At 41.4% G+C, this 24,860-nt stretch overlaps 1 protein-coding gene across 2 annotated transcripts in view; it reads right to left on the minus strand.

Annotated features, from left to right (window-relative positions):
* igsf11 (immunoglobulin superfamily member 11) overlaps positions 1 to 24,860 on the minus strand; it is a 233,794-nt gene that overhangs the window by 9,860 nt on the left and 199,074 nt on the right. For both annotated transcript variants that reach the window (XM_063050868.1, XM_063050869.1), the window contains exons 5-6: positions 5,115 to 5,237; positions 514 to 661 (exon numbers count right to left, since the gene is read on the minus strand). In XM_063050868.1, coding sequence (XP_062906938.1) covers positions 514 to 661; positions 5,115 to 5,237 — 271 coding nt within the window. The remainder of the gene's footprint in view (positions 1 to 513; positions 662 to 5,114; positions 5,238 to 24,860) is intronic.

Here is a 24,860-nt window from a genome sequence, read left to right on the forward strand (position 1 = left end):
GAAAATGCTCCATACCATTGGTTCTTTTTAACTTATGGCCTTGATATCTCTAACAAAGCAACGCTCCATCAGTACTGTACTGAATGCCACCTTAGATCTTGCACTCACATCTCTGAAATGTGACTTGAACTCAAACCTACTGACTCAGGAGTGAGAATATTCCCATCTGAACCATGGCAAACACCCATTACTGCTCCCGCTGCTCTTAGTGTGCTCTGAAGGAGGGCTTGAGTAAATCCAAAATCTAGTTAGTATGGAGGGATTGTCACATTTGTAAAAGGTGCATTTTTAGATTTCATTAAGCTGAGGCCATATATACTATTTATTTGAATACTGAAGACCTGATGGAACTACTGCAAGTGCAGTGGTTAGTTAGCATTTACCTCAGTCATACTGAGAATAACTGGGTATTCTTTCTCTACTTACTTCTGGCTGAGTTAATGATGTCCCTGAATACAAACAATGCAATAAAAAGCCAAAATTCCACCACCTCTAATGTCATAAAGTACTGACCGTATCTCATTAGGAATTTCTTCCTCTTCATACTTGTTTTTACTTCTCCGGTAGAAAAGAATGACAATAACAAAAATTATGCCGAGCAGAAGCACCAGGATTCCCGTAATCACAGCTCCAGCTATGATTCCAACATGCTGAAGTTGTGCTGTTGAAACAAAGGAAAACACTGAAAACACTGAATTTTAGCTTTGTTTCCAATTAATATTCTTTTAATTCTTACACTCTTCAAACTACTTGAATCCTAAAATCAGAGAATAATAAAGCACAGGAAATAATCATTTGGGCCCAGATACAGCAATCACATCTATTCCATTCCCTCATTTTTCCCCCTAAACTCTCTCAATTGCCACCCAAATCCTATCTGAGGGGACTACGTGAGTCCAACAGGCAGTCAATTCCAGATCATAATCTTCAAGTAAAAGCAATTTCTACCCCCACCCCCCCCCCACACACACACACACACACACACAAGGACAAGCAGGGAACTTGCTACCAAACTTGCAGTGCTTCCTAAACAGCTGGTGTGAGATTCACTACAGGTCTCTGGAGAAGTAGCAAGCCTACACATGGGACACTTCCCTCTTGCAGGTGTTTTGGGACCTGAACTTGCATCACAGATGCTGATAGATGCAGGCCAATTGTGAAGCAACACCACAAATTTCTAACAAACCATTTCAATTAAACACTGAGTTATACTGGGAAAAAAAAACACTTTTAATGTAAGACTTTCCCCCTTTTCACCGCTGCAGCTTCCATTTCCAGGTTATAATTTATCCTGTAGCTCTATTCTGAAAAGAGTTCAAGGTGAAAAACATACATATTGCCCCACACCCCAAGTCTATTTCTGCCTTAATTGAAAACTAATAGGATGAAATTTGCTGATCCTGCTCTGCTCTAGTCAAGACCCCAGCTGATGTTTTGACAACTGGCAAAACCACCTCCCTATCTTTGCCCAATGTATAATTTATTAATATTATGTCTCTTTGCCACTTCCAAACTACTAAAATGAAGTAAATTAGAACAAATAAAATTAAAAGATATCTAAAAGTACTCATAACTTGAAAAATAAAGCATTTTTATTTTTAAAAAGCTTAGCCTCTCGTTTGCCATTCTTTGAGCTTACAATCCAAACTGAAATAGTTCCAGCCTCCGGAGTCTGCCAACAAGTCCTAGTTATCTGCATGCCCTAACCTTCATGTCTCACTGTTAGCGAAACGGCTAAACAGCAAAATCTAAGTCCAAACTTTCTAGAAGCTGCAATGTATAAAATGTGGGAAACAACTGGGGGAATATTATTTTATGTAGAGCATTGCAAACATAGCCTGTTGCAGAACTCTAACTGGAATTCTCTTCCCCCGCAAACCCCCCCCCCAACCACCACTATATTAGCATGACATTTCCATTTCTCACATTAGCCAGCCTATAATGTCTCTGTGAGATTGCCTCATTAGTGTAAATTACCACAAAGTACTGGGAGGTCTGTGCAGTGGACCTGCATCCCTAGAGAATAGAGTTGTGAATGCCTGAACTAATTTCACTTAGGACCATTAACAACCATGAAAGAGGTGACTTTCATTGCAGCAGTCTGCCTTGGATTGTCACATGTCACCAAATAGTCCCCTCATTAATAATATTTTTTACAGATCAGCTCAGATGATAACAAATGAATAACAAACACATCTTTATAAAATAGGAATTTTAAATGGTAAATTTCATAAATTTTTTTGATCCATTCCCAAGTGTGTTGTTTACATGATAATGTTAACAACATCTAATAGACCAGAGCTCTATCCATCTTGGCAGAAACAAATGCTAATTATGAAACAATTTTTGTATAATATTTGCCCTCTGTTGTTTTTGAGCAGTTTCACAATAATAGCCACAAGCTTCAAACACTTTTCTCACCAGTTCTGCTCATTTCTGTCTGAGATTATCTCAAATGTGTGGCAACAAACAGTAATTTTAAATGAAAGAGGCGGTACATTTCAAAGCATACAAATGAACTGAAAAGATAAATGAGTTAGTTAAGAACTATAACTACTGCAGTCACTGGTGTAGGTGCCTTGCTGGAAATGCCTAAAAGATTCCAGATTCAGCTTCTCCAGTTCTTGTTAGCTTAACCGATAACAGTCAGGGCAACTACAGGTCTATCGCCAATGATCCTGAGGGAAAGTTTACATCTTTAAAAAAAAATCACTCAGTAGTTTCCATGCCTGAGCACTCTACAGTAAATTCTATCAGAAGTATAAATGTGCAGGTTACTTTTAAAAACCAGTTTGCATCATACACGATTCATACACGTATCCAGACTTTGAAGTGTAGTTGAGAGCTGCAACCTGATTAAAGAACGTTCTGTTTATGACTTAATGACTTTATTTCCTTACGTAATACCAACATAGCAGACACGATGCACCTATTGAATTTGGAGTGTTGCTTCTTGAGGGGGTGGCAGGACCACAATTTGGTGCGAGATAAATAGATCAAAGGGTTCTCTAAATAGAGCAGTAATGATGACAGGCAATGAGTATGCCAGCAAATTCAAAAAGCACAAGTAGAATTCATGAAGGCAAACAATATCGCCAAGTTCCTCACAGACATTAAAAAAAATGAAGCTGCCACACACATCGTCACTGTTCATTTTCACGCCTTACAGCGCATCAGGTGGCAACCTTTGCTGTTTCCTAAGCATTTTGTCTGCTTTTTTTTATGAGGCCAAGTTGCTAACTCAACACTCAACCCAGCATGGATGGGAAGCATGCAGGAGCTGGCTGGATTCAAACCTGGGACCACACACCACAGGGTCCGATGAAGACTAAGTCACCAGCCAGCTCACTCACACACACACACACACACACACACACACACACACACAGACACACACACACACACCAGGACAATGTGACATTGTTGGAGGCTGGAGGTCCAGAGATGATAATTAGCACTGCAAGTTCTCATGGAAGGACATGGTGTAAGCCTTTCAGGGTCATTTCCCTTTGAGCCCAAAGACTTGCAAGAGTTACAAATATGGCAGGTGCAATTAGACTACACAGTTGGCAAAAACAAAGGCAAAAAGTTGCAATGTCTAGACCTCTTTAGGTTGGCAGTTGTGCAAAAGTGTGGGACAGAATTTGGAAAAAAAATGGTTCAATTCTCTCTTTTGATTCCTATGTTATGGGCTCAAACTCCAAGTCACTACCAGAGTGCACAATCTTAACAGGCACTCCATTATATATGACTGTATATCAAGGCAAATGGGTCATTTAAACCAGGGTTTAGTGAACCTCCTTAGATGGATGTGGCCAGTGCAATGAGAAGATGGCGGGACAAGTACAAATGAATTCAAATGTGACACAAGCTTTATTCATAGACAGATTAAGAGAATCTGCAAGAAAGTGGCAAATGAAATACCATGTTGGAAAATGCATGGTCATGCATTTTGGTAGTAGAAATATATGTGCAGACTATTTTCTAAATAGGGAGAAAATCCAAAAATCTGAAGATGCAAAGGGACTTTGGGAGACCTTGTGCAGAATTCCCTGAAGGTTAATTTGCAGGTAGACTTGGTGGTGAGGAAGACAAATACAATGTTAGTATTCATTTCAGGAGGTCTAGGATACAAGAGAAAGGATGTGATGCTGAGGCTTTATAAGGCACTGGTGAGGTCTCACCTTGAGTACTGTGAACTGTTTTAGGCTCCTCGTCTAAGAAAAGATGTGCTGGTATTGAAGAGGGTCCAGAGGCGGTTCATTAAGGTGATGCTGGGAATGAAAGGGTTATCATACAAGGAACATTTGATGGCTCTGGGTTTGCACTCGCTAGAATTTAGAAGGATGAGGGAGGATCTCATTGAAATGTTTTGAATGTTGAAAGGCCTAGAGAGAGTAGTTGTGGAAAGGGTGTTTCCCCTGGTGGGGAGTCTAGGACAAGAAGGCACTGTCACGGGATAGAGGGGCATCCATTTAAAACAGAGATGCAGAGAAATTTCTTTAGCCAGAGGGTGGTGAATTTTGTTGAATTTGTTACCACGGGCAGCTGTGGAGACCAGGTTTTGGGTGTATTTAAGGCAGAGACCGATAGATTTTTGATTGGACATGGCATCAAAGGTTATAGGGAGAAGGCCAGGAATGGGGTTGAGGAAGGGGAAAAAAGGATCAGCCATGATTGAATGGTGGAGCAGACTCGAAGGGCCAATGTCTTATAGTCCATGTCTTAAGACCGCTATGTCTTACAGTCTTATAACATACTTAGTTTTCTTCTGTATCAAAATTTTTTCTCAGTAATTGCAGGGGTTATTGAAGAAAATTGTTTGCCAAATGCTTAGTTAAACTGATGAGATGGAGGTTTATATGATAAATATGCCAACTTAAGTGTTTTGTTGAAAGCCTACAACTCCTTGCTAGGTTTATAATATGGTTGAATTACTTGAATAGCAAGCTAGTTAATGTTTACAATCCTTTCAGTAGCATAAATATTCTGATCATTGTTACTGTATGGAATATACTGAAAATTTTGTCAAACTGAATTCTGCACTCACAGGAAAACAGTAACACAAAACTGTTATATTTTCTGCAAAAAGTTGGTGCTGACAATGTACTTACGTTCAATAACCTGGAGGTCAATGGCACAGTTGTGGGATCCCATTACGTTAGTAACCGTACATTGGTATAAGCCATTTATGGCTGTGCTGATATTCCGGAGGATCAGTGTCCCCTGCATCTTATCTGGAAAAAAATATTGAATGCATGTACAAAAATCTAATGACATTTAAAGATCATTTTTTTAAGACATACAAACTGCATCACGAGCCAACAAATATCACAATTTATTTGTTACTGATGACCAAAAAAACGGAGGGAAATTAAACAGAAACATGAAATGTTGAAAGAAAGAAACAGCATCTCCGTTTATCTCTATTAAAAGACAAAGCCACACTTGGACTGCAAATTCATAAACTATTCCTACAAACAGGGTTCCCAACCTTCTTTATGCCGTGGACGAATACTATTAAGCAAGGGGCCCTTGGACTCCAGGTTGAGAAGCGTGGACCACAAAACTAAAAGTTACAAGGACACAGTTACTGAATGTTCCTGCTCCTTACCCCTGAAGAAATATCCGACACACACCAAGATATACAGCATTTCATAAAATTGGTGCAGAACATACATGATTCATTCTCTTCATCCAGAGGAGGTGGAAAGGATAAATTCAAACCTTAATATTAATTATCTATTGGCTTTGTCCTACTTGTAGACTCGACTACTACTGCCTAAATCATGAGGTTGCAAAACCAACCAGCGTCCTTTGACAGCAAGGGTTGCTGCCGGGAAAAGCAACGTGCAGACCCTGGAGCAAAGAAGGTCCTGATCACATTTTGTCTGATAAAGCACCTAAAGAACATCCAGCAACATTCTTCCCAAAACAGCACAGAAACAAAAGAAAACCACTACAGTTAGGTTTCAGCACATTTTGTGTGTAATATTCCTGTCCAGCAACAGGGCTTGAGGAAGAGGTACAGAATGCGCAATCACACATAAGCCAGTTGTCAATCTTTAGACGAATGTTCCATGGAAGTTTTACTACCTCCACTGACACTTGCAGATGCTGAACCCCACACACTTGGGTTTCAGCACTTTTATGGTACTGAAACAAACAGCCATGCTTTGAATTATCCCACTGTGAGGCTGTATTATCGATAAAGCTGGCTCTGTGCATCTGCTGGCTGTGGGTCTCTGAGAAAAATAAAAATTATTTTAAAACACTTACTTTATATGTACCGACGCACACAAAGCTGGCACAGGTTCAAAGAGCCTCCTTCTGTCCTCCAAAAATCCTACGATCCTAAGCTCAGAAATATATACAACACCATGTTTTGAATTTGTGAATACATCTTTGCAGTACTAGTTTTCACAGTAAAACTGCCTGTAACTGGAATGTTAACAAGGGATGTTGGTGTTGTTTTATTACAAGTCAAGACACAAGCCAAATCAATCCTTCTGAGGTAGCAGTGTCAAGTACTAGAGGACACACATTTCAGCTGAGAAGGAGAAAGTCTACAGGAAATGGGGAGGGAAAGTAGTTTTTAACTCAGAGAACGGTAGGTGCCTGGAAGCAGATACACAATGGTGTTTAAGCAGCTGTTAGACAGACACACAAATATGCAGAGATTGGAGGGGTATGGATCATGGATAGGCAGGAGTGAATTAGTCCAATGCAGTGCAGACATTGTGAGCCAAAGGGTTCTAACACTGTATCAATGAAACTGGCCCCAACTCAAGTGAAATCTTAAATCTTAGCTCTGAGGTGGCACAGAGGGCCAAGTAGCAGGCAACTGCTGAGGGCGCCAGCAAAGTCAGAGTAACTTTATTATTAAAGTGTGTATATCCACCGTATGCTACTCTGAGATACATTTTTGCAGGCAATTACAGGAAAATAAAAAAACACAATGGAATTTATTTAGAAAAAACCATACATAAACAAAGACTGACAAACAACTAATGTGCAAAAGAAGACAAAAAGACAAATAGTGCAAATTTAAAAAAATACTGAGAACACGAGTTCAGAGCCCTTGAAAGGAGTCCGTAGGTTGTGGAACCAGCCCCGAGTTGTGCTGACTGAAATCATCTACATGGTTGAAGAGTCTGATGGTTGCAGGTAATAAATGTTCTTGAAAGTGTTGCTCTGGGAGCCAAGACTCCTGTACATCCTTCTTCATACAGCGGTGAAGAGGAAGCTTAGCTGAATGGTGGGGCTCCTTGATGATGGCTGCACTCATTGTAAACATGCTCGAGGGTGGGAAGCCTTTGCCTGTGATGGACCAAGCTGTATCCACCACTTTCCTAAGACTTTCCCATTCCTGGGCTTTGGTGTTTCCATACCAAACCAGGTCATGGTACAACCAATTAGGATGCTCTCCATTATGAACTTAAAGAAGCTTGTCGAAGTTATAAATGACATACAACAAAGGCGCAGAATTAGGCCACTTGGCCCATAGAGTCTGCTCCATCATGGCTGTATATTAACCCTCACAACCCCATCCTCCTGCCTTCTCCCCATAACTTTTGACACCCTGACTAATCAAGAAACTATCAACCTCCGAAACAAAGACTTGGCTTCCACAGCTGTCCGTGGCATTGAATTCCCCGTGTTCACTGCCCTCTGGCTAAAGAAATTCCTCCTCATCTCTGTTCTAAAAGGATGCCCCTCAATTCTGAGGCTGTGCTCTCTGGTTCTAGACTCACCTACTACAAGAAACATTTTCTCCACATTCACACTATCTAGGCCTTTCAATACACCATAGGTTTCAACGAGATCTCCCCCATCATTCTTCTAAACTCCAATGAGTACAGGCCCAGAGCCATCAAACACCCCTCATGCATTTCATTCCCAACACCATTCTCATGCCCCTCTTCATTACCAGCACATCTTTTCTTGGATAAGGGACCCAAAACTGCTCCCAATACTCCAAGTGTACTCTGACCAACATCTTTTAAAGCCTCAGGATCACACCCTTGCTCGTATATACGTCCATTATTAAAGACCTCCAGCACCCAGGGCATGCCCTTTTCTCACTGTTGCCATCAGGTAGGAGGTACAGAGGCCTGAAGGCACACACTCAGCGATTCAGGAACGGCTTCTTCCCCTCTGCCATCCAATTCCTAAATGGACTTTGAAGTTTTAGACACTACCCCACTTCTTTTAATATACAGTATTTCTGTTTTTGCACATTTTTAAAAATAATCTATTCAATATACATAATCGATTTACTTGTTTATTTATTATGTTGTATTTTATTTATTATTATTCTCTTTCTCTCTCTCTGCTAGATTATGTATTGGATTGAACTGCTGCTGCTAATTTAACAAATTTCACGTCACATGCCAGTGATAATAAACATGATTCTGATTCTGATATTAGACCATAAGACAAAGGAGCAGAAGTCGGCCATTCGGCCCATTGAGTCTGCTCCGCCATTTTATCATGAGCTGATCATTTCTCCCATTTAGTCCCACTCCCCCGCCTTCTCACCATAACCTTTGATGCCCTGGCTACTCAGATACCTATCAATCTCTGCCTTAAATACACCCAATGACTTGGCCTCCACTGCTGCCTGTGGCAACAAATTCCATAGATTCACCACCCTCTGGCTAAAAAAATTCCTTCGCATCTCTGTTCTGACTGGGCACCCTTCAATCCTTAAGTCATGCCCTCTCGTACTAGACTCCCCCATCATGGGAAACAACATTGACACATCCACTCTGTCCATGCCTTTCAACATTCAAAATGTTTCTATGAGGTCCCCCCCTCATTCGTCTAAACTCCAAGGAATACAGTCCAAGAGTGGACAAACGTTCCTCATATGTTAACCCTCTCATTCCCGGAATCATTCTAGTGAATCTTCTCTGTACCCTCTCTAACATCAGCACATCCTTTTTTAAATAAGGAGACCAAAACTGCCCACAGTACTCCAAGTGAGGTCTCACCAGCGTCTTATAGAGCCTCAACATCACATCCCTGCTCCTATACTCTATTCCTCTAGAAATGAATGCCAACATTGCATTCGCCTTCTTCACAACCGACTCAACCTGGAGGTTAACCTTAAGGGTATCCTGCATGAGGACTCCCAAGTCCCGTTGCAGTTTGAATTCTCTCCCCATTTAAATAATAGTCTGCCCGTTTATTTCTTCTGCCAAAGTGCATAACCATACACTTTCCAACATTGTATTTAATTTGCCACTTCTTTGCCCATTCTTCCAATCTATCCAAGTCTCTCTGCAGACTCTCCGTTTCCTCAGCACTACCGGCCCCTCCACCTATCTTCATATCATCAGCAAACTTAACCACAAAGCCATCTATTCCATAATCTAAATCGTTGATGTACAACGTAAAGAGAAGCGGCCCCAACACTGACCCCTGTGGAACACCACTGGTAACCGGCAGCCAACCAGAATAGGATCCCTTTATTCCCACTCTCTGTTTCCTGCCAATCAGGCAACACTCTATCCACGTATGTAACCTTCCCGTAATTCCATGGGCTCTTATCTTGTTAAGTAACCTCATGTGTGGCACCTTTCAAAGGCCTTTCAAAAAGGCCTTCTAGTCCTCTCAAAGTGAATACTAACTTTGCATTTGCCTTCCTCACCACTGATTCAACCCAACCTGCAAATTATCCTTCAGAGAATCTTGCACAAGGACTTGCAAGTCCTCTTGCAGCTCTGATTTTTTACTTTCCTCCTCATTTCGAAAGAAGTGCATGACCATACACTTCCAAACACTCCATTTCACCTGCTACTGTACTTCTTTGCCCATTCTCCCAATCTGTCTAAGTCCTTCTGCAAGCTCCCTGTGTCCTCAACCCTACCCGAACCTCCACCTAGCTTTGAATCATTTACAAACTTAGCCACAAATCTATCAATTCTGTCATCCAAACCATTGACATATAACATGAAAAGAAGTGGTCCCAGTACTGAACCTGGCAGAACACAACCAGTCACCAGCAGCCAACAAGAATAAGCCCCATTTATTCCCACTCTTTGCCTCCTGCCAGTTAGCCAATCTTCTATTTATGCTAGTATCTTTTGTGTAATACTATGGACTATTTCCTGCAATACTACGGACTCTTATTTTCACAAGGACTTTGACCAGGTGCATACAAGTGAAAATTCAAGTTAACAACATCCAATGACTTTCCTTTGTCTACCCTGCTTGTTATTTCCCCAAAGAATTCTAACAGATATGTCAGGTAAGATTTCCCTTTAAGGAAACCATACTGACTTTTGCCTACTTTATCATGTGCCTCCATGTACCCCAAATGCTCCTCCTTAATAATGGGCTCCAACATCTTCCAACCACTTAAGTAATGCTAACTGGTCATAATTTACTTTCTTCTGCCTCTCTCATTTCTTACAGTGTGGATTGACATTTGTAATGTTCCAGTCCTCTGGAACCATTCCTGAATCTAGTGATTCTTCATAGATCATTACTAATGCCTCCAAAATCTCTTCAGCTACCTCTTCTGAACCCTGGGTACAGTCCATCCAGGTGACCTACCTACTTTCAGAACTTTCAGATTCCTAAGCACTTTCTCATTAGTAACAGCAACTACACTCATGAACACTATCGCTCTTGAATTTTTGGCATAATGCAGGTCTTCCACAGTGAAGATGGACACAAACTACTTATTAAGTCTATCTTCCATTTCTTTATCTTCATTACTACCTTTCTAGTGTCATTTTCCAGTGGTCCAATATCCACTGTCACCTCTCTCTTACTCTTTATACATCAGAAAAGAAACCTCTATTATCCCTTTTCATATTATTGGCTAGTTTACTTTGATATTTCATCCTTTATCTCTTCATGGTTTTTTATAGTTGCCTTCTGTTGGTTTTTAAAAGCTTCCTAATGCTCCAATTTCCGACCATTTTTCCTATATTATATGCCCTCACATTTTTTATGCTGTTTTCGACTCCCCTTGTCAGCCACAGTTGCCCCATACTCCCTTTAGAATACTTCTTTATCTTTGTAAAGTTAGATTTTGAAGACACGCAGTCCTCTTTAATTGTCATTTAGTAATGCGTGCATTAAGAAACGATACAATATTTCCTCCGGTGTGATATCACAAAACACAGGACAGACCAAGACTGAAAAAACTGACAAAACCACATAATTGTAACATATAGTTACAACAGTGCAACAAGACCATTACTTGATTAAGAAGTCCATGAGCACAGTAAAAAGTTCAAAGTCTCTCAAATGTCCCACATCTCATGCAGACGGGAGAAGGAAGAAAAACTCTCCCTGCCATGCCCGACCACAGTCTGTCTCTGAGTCACCCGAAAACTTCGAGCCTCCGATTGGCTCTCCGACACCGAGTACTGAGGGCCATCTCTGTCCGAACGATTCAACCTCAATCTTGGTCACCAACAGCAGGCAAAGCTGGGGATTTTGAGGCCTTCCCTCCGGAAGATTCCCGACCGCGCAGTAACGACAGCAGCGAACTGGCGTTTCAGAAATTTCTCCAGATGTTCCTCTGTGCTTTCACGTCCGTCTCCATCAAATCAGAATTGTCCACGGCCCCTATTCAACGGATACGATATCGTTTTTCACCGGAGGGCTGTGCACGCGCAGCACTTTTTTCTTTTTTTTCTTCTCTCTCTCTCTCTCTCTCTCTCTCTCTCTCTCTCTCTCCCTCCCTCCCTCCCTCCCTCCCTCCTCCCAGTATCTATCCTGTGCCTTCTGAATTGCCCCCAGAAACTCCAGCCACCGCTTTTCTGCTGTCATCTCATAGGCATTCTACAATTTCCCTCTTGGGACCTGATTTTCCCAATCTACCTGGATATTGAAATCCCCCATGACTATCACAACATCCCCCTTATTGGATGCCTTTCCTATCTCCCGTTGTAATATATATCCCAAATTCCTGGCTCCTGTTCAATGGCCTGTATACAACTCCCATCAGGGTACTTTTACTTCTGTAGTTTCTTAACTCTGATATCCTTGCAGGCAGGTTTGCTAGAGCTGCTGGAGAGGGTTTGAACTAATTTGGCAGGGGGAGCTGAGGATGGAGCAATCGGTATACAAGTTGATGCATTGTGTAGTAAAACTGTAAGGAAGGACAGGCAAAAATGACAGCAAAATGGCAGTGAGTGGGTTAAGTCCTCAGGTTTAGGTGCAACCCGTCCTTTTTTGTACAAGTCATACCTTCCCCAGAAGAGATCCCAATAATCCAGAAACCTGAAACCCTGCCCCCTGCACAGGACCCCTTCCTCCTTTTTACCAATGTCATTGGTAACAATATGCACCACAACCTCTGGCTGCTCACCCTCTCTTGGGAGTCTTCTGCTGCTGCCCTGATATATCCTGGACCCCAATGCCTGAGAGGCAACACACCATCCTGTCTTCTCTTTCGTGGCCACAGAATCTGCTAACTGCAGTTTTCTCACTCCTACGTGCCAATTCATTGCCCCCTTTGATTTGGTTCACAGCAATGGTGTCATCAGCAAACTTAAATATGACATTGGAGCTACACTTCGCCACAAAATCAGAGGAATACAGCAAATAGAGCAGGAGGTTAAGCACACAGCCTTGTGTGGATGGTTATTGTGGAGGTGTTATTACCAATTTGTGCCTCCCAACTATTGAGTCTCCTATCAGTATGACTCTGCCTGACTTTACTCTTCCCTTTTCAGCCTCAAGGCCAGCCACAGTGCCATGGGCCTGGCTGCTGCTGTGCCCTGATAGTTCTTTCACCCCCAACAGTATCCAAAGGGTACACTTGTTGCTGAGCGGGATGGCCATAGGGGAACCCTGCACCAACTGCTTACTCCCCTTACTTCTCCTGGTGGTCACCCATTTACTATCTGAAGCCTGTATTCTGGGTGTGACCATCTCAGTAAATGTCTCATCTATGAGGGTTTCAGCCCGCCCCCCTCCCCCCCGCCCAGGTGTTCCTGAGTATATCCAGCTCCAGCTCCAGTTCCTTGACCTTGCAAGACAGGAGCTGAAGCTGGGTGCAATTCTTGCAGTTGTAATCTTCAGAAAGAATGTCAAGTCCCTGAAATCCCACATCTCACAGAAGAAGCATTCCACTGCCTGAACTACCACCCTGCCTACAATGTTATACCTCTAACTTCTCAAGCTTAAGTTCCAGCCTGTGCCAGTTCTCACCTAAGCCTCTTCAGCCAAAGCGTGATCACTAACACAGGGCCACTCCAACAATAGCTGCTCTGCTGACACCTCACTTCTTTTTATTAGCCCCTGGCAAGTACCAAAAAGATCACAATGATTGCAGCCTGCTGAAAAGTTCCAAAACAACCCCGAGCTCTTTTTAAACCTCATGCAGCCTCACCAATAAACAATAATATAATTTTAGGTGAAATGCCACACCTACGCAAACTTCTAAGAAAGTAAAGCATTGTCATACTTCCTTTGTGATGGCACTTATATACTAGTCCCAGGACAGACTCACTGATATGATATCGGCAAGGAATTTAAAGATACTGACTCATGGACCTCTGGCTTCTTGCTCCCCTCATTGATAATCAGCTCTTTGGTTTTGCTCTCGTTGAGTGAAAAGTTGTTGTTGTGGCATCTTTCAATCAAATTTTCAATCCCCCTCCTATATACCTATTCATCATCACCTTTGATTCACTCAACAACAGTGGTGTCATCAGCAAATTGAAATATGGCTTTGGAGCTATACTTAGCCACACAATCATAGGAATAAAGCGAGTAGAGCAGCAGTGTAGTGATATATCTTGTATATCTAGTAGTTTTGTGAGCTGCCCGCAAAACACCCTTACATAATCATCAGTGCCATTTTGTTTTCTCACCAGGAGAAACTAAAACCAGGACCCACACTTACAACGGGATCGCAGAGGGAAAGTCAGTCCAGGTCCTTCTTTACTAAAAGGAGATGGAAAGCCACTCCAGATGCAGATTTAATCCAGCTTCCTTTTAGTTAGATGTAACTCAAGAAAATTAAATAACTGTGATATTTTCCCCCACATTTAATTTGTACTACTTGGAAACAGGTCCTTATTCTTAACAAAAATATTTCTAAGAGAACTGAACAATCTTAGGACATCTTAAAAATTGGCCCATTTCATTGTGAGATTTTTAAATTTTTTTATATCTTGAATAAATCTATATTTTATGCCATGATGAAAATGTTATTGCTACTTTAATATTTTAAACCCTTGTTGAAATGTTATGTACTTCTTAATTATTAAAAGGAACATCTTTACCCAAAAGTTAGGTAGAATAGATTGAGCAGGAAGAAAGGTTGCCAGCTAGTTAATCCACTCCAAACTCTAAACAAAATCCAACATAAATAAGATTCCAAAAGGTGATTTTTGTCCTTGGATTTGGTGCATATGCATTTACACTCGAAAATATACCTGTTTCCTCAATACTAAATTCCTCCTTCAGGCTTGCACATGCATTTTGACGATAAGTTTTGCAATGGTTTGCAATCAATATAAAGTTTTCCTCATCAGCAGTTCAGGGTATTGGCTAAACATTTAAAAGTTGATATCTAGTTGTTCATCTACTAATGCTAACTGCCCTGCCATTACCAATTTGTACTTTGATCTTATGATACAAAACTGCCTTTACTCTAGGACTGCACTTGTAGAATCAGTCAAACCTGGATATGTCAGGCAAACCTGTCTTTCAATCCCAGCTTCACAAGCAAGGTAGTTGCACAACACCCTGAGGCTTGCTTGCCACGAGTCTTTCACTGTAGGGATATTACTTCATATGCCGGTAAATGTCATCACGGCATTAAATTTTCAAGCTATCACGGATGAATGCTAAATCTGTCATATGGCTGTTCAAAGATGTGTCGACTCATGACAAAAAATCTTGTCCAATAGGGACAAGACATTTATCATTTTCTCGTGAAGAAAGTAGGCATCAGCTGTACACACACAAGCTTTGCCTAATTGCAAGCTCCCAAAAGTACAGAACATCCGTTAATTATTACTGGTGTTGTTCTTCAACCCTATGGTCAGTTTTGGTATGGAAGTTTACACCATCACTGGCTCACCAGCAGGTGTTAAGACACAGAGATGGAGAAGCTCTGAAGGAAAGTTTCCGCTTTCTGTCAATCATTACGGATTGCTTTAAGCAAGTCAATTAGATGAACCATATAACCATATAACAATTACAACACGGAAACAGGCCATCTTGGCCCTTCTAGTCCGTGCTGAACTCTTACTCTCACCTAGTCCCACCAACCTGCACTCAGCCCATAACCCTCCATTCCTTTCCTGTCCATATAGCTATCCAATTTAACTTTAAATGACAACATCGAACCTGCCTCAACCACTTCTGCTGGAAGCTCGTTCCACACAGCTACCACTCTCTGAGTAAAGAAGTTCCCCCTCATGTTACCCTAAATTTTTGCCCTTTAACTCTCAACTCATGTCCTCTTGTTTGAATCTCCCCCACTCTCAATGGAAAAAGCCTATCCACGTCAACTCTATCTATCCCCCTCAATTTTAAATACCTCTATCAAGCCCCCCTCAACCTTCTACGCTCCAAAGAATAAAGACCCAACATTCAACCTTTCTCTGTAACTTAGGAGATGAAAACCAGGCAACATTCTAGTAAATCTTCTCTGTACTCTCTAAATTCTGTTGACATCTTTCCTATAATTCAGTGACCAGAACTGTACACAATACTCCAAATTTGGCCTTACCAATGCCTTATACAATTTCAACATTACATCCCAACTCCTATACTCAATGCTCTGCTTTATAAAGGCCAGCATACCAAAAGCTTTCTTCACCACCCTATCCATATGAGATTCCACATTCAGGGAACTATGCACCATTATTCCTAGATCCCTCCGTCCTACTACATTCTTCAGTGTCCTACCATTTACAATGTATGTCCTATTTTGATTAGTCCTACCAAAATGTAGCACCTCACATTTATCAGCATTAAACTCCACCTGCCATCTTTCAGCCCACTCTTCTAACTGGCCTAAATTTCTCTGCAAGCTTTGAAAACCTACTTCATTATCCACAACGCCACCTATCTTAGTATCATCTGCATATTTACTATCCAATTTACCACCCCATCATCCAGATCATTAATATATATGACAAACAACATTGGACCCAGTACAGATCCCTGAGGCACACCACTAGTCACCGGCCTCTAATCTGACAAACAGTTATCCACAACTACTCTCTGGCATCTCCCATCCAGCCACTGCTGAATCCATTTTACTACTTCAATATTAATACCTAACGATTGAACCTTTCTAACTAACTTTCCATGTGGAACCTTGTCAAAGGCCTTACTGAAATCCATATAGACAACATCCACCGCTTTACCCTTGTCAACTTTCCTAGTAACCTCTTCAAAAAATTCAATAAGATTTGTCAAACATGACTTTCAACGCACAAATCCATGTTGACTGTTCCTAATCAGACCCTGTCTATCCAGATAATTATATATACCATCTCTAAGAATACTTTCCATCAATTTACCCACCACTGACGTCAAACTCACAGGCCGATAATTGCTAGGTTTACTCTTAGAACCTTTTTTAAACAATGGAACCACATGAGCAGTACGCCAATCCTCTGGCACCATCCCTGTTCCTAATGACATTTGAAATATTTCTGTCAGAGCCCCTGCTATTTCCACACTAACTTCCCTCAAGGTCCTAGAGAATATCCTGTCAGGACCCGGAGACTTATCCACTTTTATATTCCTTAAAAACGCCAGTACTTCCTCTTCTTTAATCATCATAGTTTCCATAACTACCCTACTTGTTTCCCTTACCTTACACAATTCAATATCCTTCTCCTTAGTGAATACCGAAGAAAAGGAATTGTTCAAAATCTCCCCCATCTCTTTTGGCTCCACACATAGCCGTCCACTCAGATTCTCTAAGGGACCAATTTTATCCCTCACCATCCTTTTGCTATTAATATAACTGTAGAAACCCTTTGGATTTATTTTCACCTTACTTGCCAAAGCAACCTCATATCTTCTTTTAGCTTTTCTAATTTCTTTCTTAAGATTCCTTTTACATTCCTTATATTCTTCGAGCACCTCATTTACTCCAAGCTGCCTATATTTATTGTAGATCTCTCTCTTTTTCCAAACCAAGTTTCCAATATCCCTTGAAAACCATGGCTCTCTCAAACTTTTAACCTTTCCTTTCAACTTAACAGGAACATAAAGATTCTGTACCTTCAAAATTTCACCTTTAAATGACCTCCATTTCTCTATTACATCCTTCATATAAAACAAATTGTCCCAATCCACTCCTTCTAAATCCTTTCGCATCTCCTTAAAGTTAGCCTTTCTTCAATCAAAAATCTCAACCCTGGGTCCAGTCCTATCCTTCTCCATAATTATATTGAAACTAATGGCACTGTGATCACTGGACCCAAAATGCTCCCCAACACATATCTCCGTCCCCTGACCTATCTCATTCCCTAACAGGAGATCCAACACTGCCCTTTCTCTAGTTGGTACCTCTATGTATTGCTGCAAAAAAACTATCTTGCACACATTTTACAAACTCCAAACCATCCAACCCTTTTACAGAATGGGTTTCCCAGTCTATGTGTGGAAAATTAAAATCTCCCACAATCACAGCCTTGTGCATACTACAAATATCTGCTATCTCCTTAAAAATTTGCTCCTCTAATTCTCGTTCCCCATTAGGTGGTCTATAATACACCCCTATAGGCGTTACTACACCTTTCCCATTCCTCAATTCCACCCAAACAGCCTCCCTAGACGAGTCCTCTAATCTATCCTGCCAAAGCACCGCTGTAATATTTTCTCTGATAAGCAATGCAACACCTCCCCTTCTTGCCCCTCCGATTCTATCACACCTGAAGCAATGAAATCCAGGAATATTTAGTTGCTAATCACAACCATCTTGCAACCATGTTTCACTAATAGCTACAACATCATATTTCCAGGTATCAATCCATGCTCTAAGCTCATCCACCTTTCTAACAATGCTCCTAAGCATTAAAATAGATGCATTTAAGAACTCTCCGCCTCTTACTCTCTGTTTATCCCTAATGGCGCACACAACTTTGTTACCTTTTTCTTCCTTCTCCCCTACATCTTCGGTTGTCCCCTGCCTATCCTCCCCCACACACTGTCTACTAGCTTTCTCTATTTGTAAACTAATCTCCTTTCTCCTAGTCTCTTCAATTTGATTCCCATCCCCCAACCATTCTAGTTTAAAGTCTCCCCAGTAGCCTTTGCAAATCTCCCCACCAGGATACTGGTCTCCCTAGGATTCAAGTGAAACCCGTCCTTTTTGTACAGGTCACACCTGCACCAAAAGAGGTCCCAATGATCCAGAAACTTGAATCCCTGTCCCCTGCTCCAATCCCTCAGCCAGGCATTTATCCTCCACCTTATTCCATTCCTACTCTCACTGTCGCATGGCACAGGCAGTAATCCCAAGATTACTACTATTGTAGTAATAATCTCGAGATTACTACTATTGTCAATGAAGCCTTGACAATTCTTGTGAAATCTTTACCTTATGTCAAATCGTAGAATCATAACTGTTTGAAGAAAGGTAGTCAGAATATTTGGCTCCCTGAATGATGGCCCACACGCCGTCCTTGAGATATCCCAGATGAATTACAATAAACAAAGGAAAAATTCTCAGGGCGATAAGTGTGCTAAATGTATTTGCATCTAGGGATGATAGAGGTGAGTTTGGGGCAGCCTGCTGCACACTCAGCAAGTATTTCCACAGCACAATTCCAAGGGTTACAGTGCAGGAAGTGAACAAGCTGTCCAAGCTAAATTATTACCGGGGAATGTTGCTCAGCTGGACAAGGAGCATCTGGTATTGACCCAGCAACTATATTTCCAAATCTGTGTAGCTTGTGGCCTGGGAGGGAAGTTTAGATGACAGCACAGCCATGCACCAGCTGCAAAAAGCAAACGTTAGAGCTACCATAGAAAACTTGGCAAGCATTTAGAGCAGATATACACTCTGTGGCTACACTGCAGTGGTGATGGAGAGAGCAATCATTAAAGGTGACAAAAGAACTGCCAAACGAATGGGCTGCTTTGACTTGGATGGTGTGAAGCTTCTTGAGTTTCAATATCTTTGACTTGTAGATCATGAAAGTCAAGATACAAGCCATTTGCTTTAGAATAACCAGCCTAGTATTTTTTTAGCCAACCTGGTTAAACTTCAAATGAATAGTAAATTCCCAGGATAGTGAAAACTGGACTTTCAAAGGCGGTGGTGCAAGGAACTGTTAAAGATGCAGAAAACAGAAGACTTTATATGAATGGTAATCGTATTAGATTAGATTATGAGGACACTCAGTCCTCATTTATTGTCATTTAGAAATGCATGCATTAAAAAATAATACAACGTTCCTCCAGAATGATATCACAAGAAAACACAGGACAAACCAAGACTAAAACTGACAAAACCACATAATTATAACACATAGTTACAACAGTGCAAAGCAATATCATAATTTGATAAAGAGCAGACCATGGGCACGGTAAAAAAAAGTCTCAAAGTCCCGATAGACTCATCAACTCATGCAGGTGGCAGAAGGGAGAAACTCTCCCTGCCATGAACCTCCAAGCGCCACAAACTTGCCGATGCAGCACCACTGGAAGCACCCGACCACAACGGACTCTGAGTCCGTCCGAAAACTTCGAGCCTCCAACCAGCCCCTCCGACATAGCCTCTCCGAGCACCATCCTCTGCCGAGCGCTTTGACCCCGCCCCAGCCGCCGAACAACAAGCAAAACCAAGGACTCGGGGCCTTCTCCTCCGGAGATTCTGGACCACACAGTAGCAGCAGCAGTGAAGCAGGCATTTCAGAAGTTTCACCAGATGTTCCTCCGTGCTCTCACATCCATCTCCATCAAATCAGGATTGTGCACGGCACCCTACTTGACAAATAACAGATATCACCACTGGAGTGGCTGCTGCGCGCTGCGTTGTGCCGCCATCTTCTCCTCCCGCCGACATTTTGATCAATTTGATTACATTTGATCAATTGTGTTAGAGATGCCATATTCCTAAAAAACACTTTTTAAAATATTTGCAACTGAAACATTTCATACTATCAAAATATAAGCATTTAATATCTGAACCACCACTATCACATCTTGAAAATCTTATACTTCTAAACCTAAAGGGGAGGAATCAGATTTCTTTATTCTATACAGCTTTGATGTCATACGATAAGGAGTCCACCTTTGACAGGCTAGAGGCATGGAGACTGGATACTCAAGAGGACATACAAGAAACTGAGTGGGAAATAGGCATGCTTAAAAGCCCAAAAACAATCAATTAACACAAGAATGATGCTATTACAATAAAAATGGTTAATGAGAACTTATATTACCCTGGTCAAACTGACCATTGGTCTCCTGACATCCCGGACACTTGTGTTAAATGTTTAGAAGAAAAGCGTACTCTGTTTCACTGTGTATCGGACTGTCCAAAATTTAAAAAATACTGGAAAACAGTTGTTCAGACTATATCTGAGATTGTTGGAGTAAAAGTGCCCCACCAAGCAAAAATGTGTGTACTAGGTATATGTCCAAAGAACTTTACTGTTAGTTCAAAACAGTCAATTTTAATTGACTTTGGACTCCTGCAGGCCAGGAGGATGACAGCTTTATCTTGGAGAAAAATGGATATACCTTCGATACACGTATGGGTGAAGGAGATGGCATCTTGTATTGTATTGGAGAGACTGACTTACATAACCAGAGGAAGGGCAGGAGAATTTGAAAATGTGTGGAAACCTTTATTGGAGTTTCTTGGACGTCAAGGTGCACAGTCATTTTGAAATAGCTGTGTGTTGTTGAGTGCTTCTACAGTTTTTTTTTCTGATGTGTTTTTATTTTATTTCTTTGTTAAATATGTGAAGTTTGTGAACTGTTATATTTCTTTTCCTTTGATGATTGTGAAAAACATGAGGACATGTTTCACTATTTAGTTTTGTTATTATTATTGTTTATTTGTGTATGTGAAATATATGTAAAGATTTCCTGTTAAGGCCTCCTTTGGTCTAGAGAACCTTATTTCAAACTTAGATACGATCTATACATATAAATAAGACTGTAACCAAAAGACAGAGAAGCAGAATTAAACCATTCGGCCCATTGAGTGTGCTCTGCTATTCGATCATGGCTGATTTATTTTCCCTCTCACCAACATTTTCCTGCTTTCTCCCCATGAACTTTGATGTCCTTACTAATCAAGAACCTATCAACCTCTGCTTTAAATACACCCAATGATTTGACCTCCACAGCCATCTATAGCAATGAATTCCAGATTCACCTCCTTTTGGCTAAAGAAATTACTCCTCATCCCTGTTCTAAGGGGACGCCCTTCTATTCTGAGGCTCCACATTCTGGTCCTAGACAATCTCACTTTTGAATATATCCTCTCTGTGTTCACTCTATTTTGGTCTGTCAATAGTCAGTAGGTTTTAATGAGATTCCCCCTCATACTTCTAAACTCCAGCAAGTACTGGCCCAGAGCAATCAAAAGTGCTTCAAACATTAACACTTCCATTCCCAGGATTACTGTCGTAAACCTTTTCTGGAAGCACTCCAATGCCGGCACATTCTTTCTAATGTATGTGGCCCAAGACTGTTCACAATACAGTACAGGTTCACAATCCCTTATCCAAAATCCTTAGGGCCAGTTGCATTTCAGAATTCAGAATTTTTCGGATTTCAGATCCCCCCCATAATACCAAAAAACACGTATGCTCAAGTCCCTTATTTAACCTGCGGTGGACTTTAGGACCCAGTGGCGCACCAAATACATCCCATGCACATCCTCCCGTATACTACAAATCATCTCTAGATTAATTATAATACATAATACAATGTAAATGCTATGTAAATAGCTGTTATACTGTATTGTTTAGGGAATAATCTCAAGAAAAAAATTTATTTCCAACAAAAACATTCAATAAAACATAAAAATATACATCATATACAGTAAACAACAGGAATTCTGCAGATGCTGGAAATTCAAGCAACATACATCAAAGTTGCTGGTGAACGCAGCAGGCCAAGCAGCATCTATAGGAAGAGGCGCAGTCGACGTTTCAGGCCGAGACCCTTCGTCAGGACTAAGGGATTTGAAAGCTGGAGGGGGAGGGGGAGATGCAAAATGATAGGAGAAGACAGGAGGAGGAGGGATAGAGCCAAGAGCTGGACAGGTGATAGGCAAAAGGGGATATGAGAGGATCATGGGACAGGAGGTCCAGGAAGAAAGACAAGGGGGGGGTGACCCAGAGGATGGGCAAGAGGTATATTCAGAGGGACAGAGGGAGAAAAAGGAGAGTGAGAGAAAGAATGTGTGCATAAAAATGAGTAACAGATGGGGTACGAGGGGGAGGTGGGGCCTAGCGGAAGTTAGAGAAGTCAATGTTCATGCCATTATTTTCTTCAGTAAGACGCCGCACAGACACAACACGATCAAGCTTCTGTAATAACTGCACTTTCTGCGTTATTGATAATGATAGATGCTGCCTTCTCTTTTTCTCATTGTTACCCATAGGGGTATCTGCAGCTCTTTTTGACATTTTCACAGTGAAATTAAACACAAAGTCAACACTGAACACAAAATATCAGCGAACAGCAAATGCACGTGTAACCAGTACGAGCGCTGAGCCACAACTGACATCTGGCAGCCTCTGCTAGTGCTGCCACGTCACACCCAAGTGACGTCAGCTGTTGGCGAAAAAAACTTTGGTTTTCGAAGCTTTTTGGATTTCAGAATTTCGGATAAAGGAATGTGCACCTGTACACCAATTGTGGTCGGACCATTGCCTTGTAAAGCCTCAGCATTATATCATTGCTTTTATATTACAGTCCTCTCAAAATAAATACCAACATTGCATTTGCCTTCCTCACCACAGAATTAATCTGCAAATTAACCTTCAGGGAATCCTGCACAAGGACTCCCAAGTCCCTTTGTGACTCAGTTTTTTTGTATTTTCTCTCCATTTAGTCAACCCTTTCACTTCTTCGACCAAAGTACATGACCATATACATCCTTACACTGAACTCCATCTGCCACTTCTTTGCCCACTCTCCCAATCTAAATCCTTTTGTAGACTCCCTGCTTTCTCAACATTGCCTGCCCCTCCACCTATAGTATCTTTGCATCTTCCATAAACCTGGCTATTAAGCCATCATTTCTGTCACACATATTCTTAACATATAACGTGAAAAATGTGAAAAATAGTGGACCTAACAGTGACCCTTGCGGAACACCATTAGTCACCATTAGCCAACCAGAAAGGGCCCTGTTTAATCCTACTCTTTGCCTTCTGCCAGTCAGCCAATCTTCGGGCCATGCCAGTTACCTTTCCTATCATTCGATGCACTCTTAATTGTTCAGCAGCATCATGTATGGCACCTTGACAAAGGCCTTCTGAAAATCCAAGTCAACAACATTCACTCCCTTTGTCTATCCTGCCTGTAATTTCCTCAAAGAATTCCAAGTTTTCTCCCAAAGAAAATCATGCTGACTTTGACCTATTTTATCATGTGTCCGAGTGCCACAAATTATTATCCTTAATAAACATTATCCTTTTACTCCTTGATTTATCAACTGTCTACCTATCTCTGTCTCAAAAATATTCAAAGACACTGCTTCCTTGCACTTTAAGAAAGAACTCCAAAGATTCACGACCGGTCAGAGAGAAAACAAAATCTCGTCTTATTAGTCATAAATGAGCAACCTCAATCTCTTATTTTCAAGTTTTTGTTTCTCCCACATCCACACTCACGGACTTGTAAGTTTCATTCAAGAAACTTACAACTCCCGTGGATATGAGCCAAGCCTGTCAAACCTTTGCTCATGAGACTATCTATCTCTTGTGGGTTCCCAAGGCAAGATGTTGTTCATATTTTGATGTATGAGCAGCTGTACCGAATAACATGGAAACACAAGAGACTCCAAATGCTGGAATCTGCAGCAACAAGCATTCAGCTGGGGGCGGGGGGTCTCAGCAAGTCAAGCAGCATCTGCAGAGAGTGGGAGGGGAGGGAACTGCTAGCTTTTCAGGTTGAGGCACTGCAGCAGGACGTAAAGCAGAGAGGGAACATTACCAGTGCGGAGTGTTGGCGGAGGGGTGAGAGACAGGAGACAGTAGGTGGGTGGTAAACCAAGGCAGAATGAAGGATAAGTCATCAATAGACGTAGGCTGGGGAGAATAGGGCTGGAGTTGGGAAACAGAGGTGGGTGGATGATAGGCATAAGGAGGCAAAGGATAAAACTAGGCAGATGGAGCCAGGAAGGGAGAGCAGAAGGTGAAGTGGATCCACTGTTAGAGGGTAATAAGCAGGAACACCAAAGCCATTTTTGCTGGAATTTGATAAGGAAGGTGATAATGGAAGCCAATAGGGAAAGGGGGAAGGGCAGATGGCACCAGATGGGGGAGGGGATATAGTTGGTATAATGTGCGGTAGCAGATGGTTGAAAGTAGGAGGAGGAGGAAGGATGAAAACGGATGATGAGGGTTGCTGATGATGGGGTATGGGAAATAAGTCAAAAATGGAAGGACTGGGGGTGGATGATCATCAGTATTTGCCACATGGATTTTTCAGTGGGATGTGCCAACAAACTGAGAATGGAATAAAATCATTCTCTGCAATATTAAATGTAAAATTTCAGTTGTTTTAATTAAATTATTATTTCACACTGTTTTAAATCAGCAAATAATGAAATTCTAACCAAATGATTTAAATGTACAACCATAGGTTCAGAAGTTTACGGTAAAAAATGAGAGCATTTGGTCCTCTGCAGTTGCTCTAAGAAGTCATGAAAGGTAAAA

This window comes from Mobula hypostoma, chromosome 6 (genome assembly GCF_963921235.1).
Source record: "Mobula hypostoma chromosome 6, sMobHyp1.1, whole genome shotgun sequence".
NCBI lineage: Eukaryota > Metazoa > Chordata > Chondrichthyes > Myliobatiformes > Myliobatidae > Mobula > Mobula hypostoma.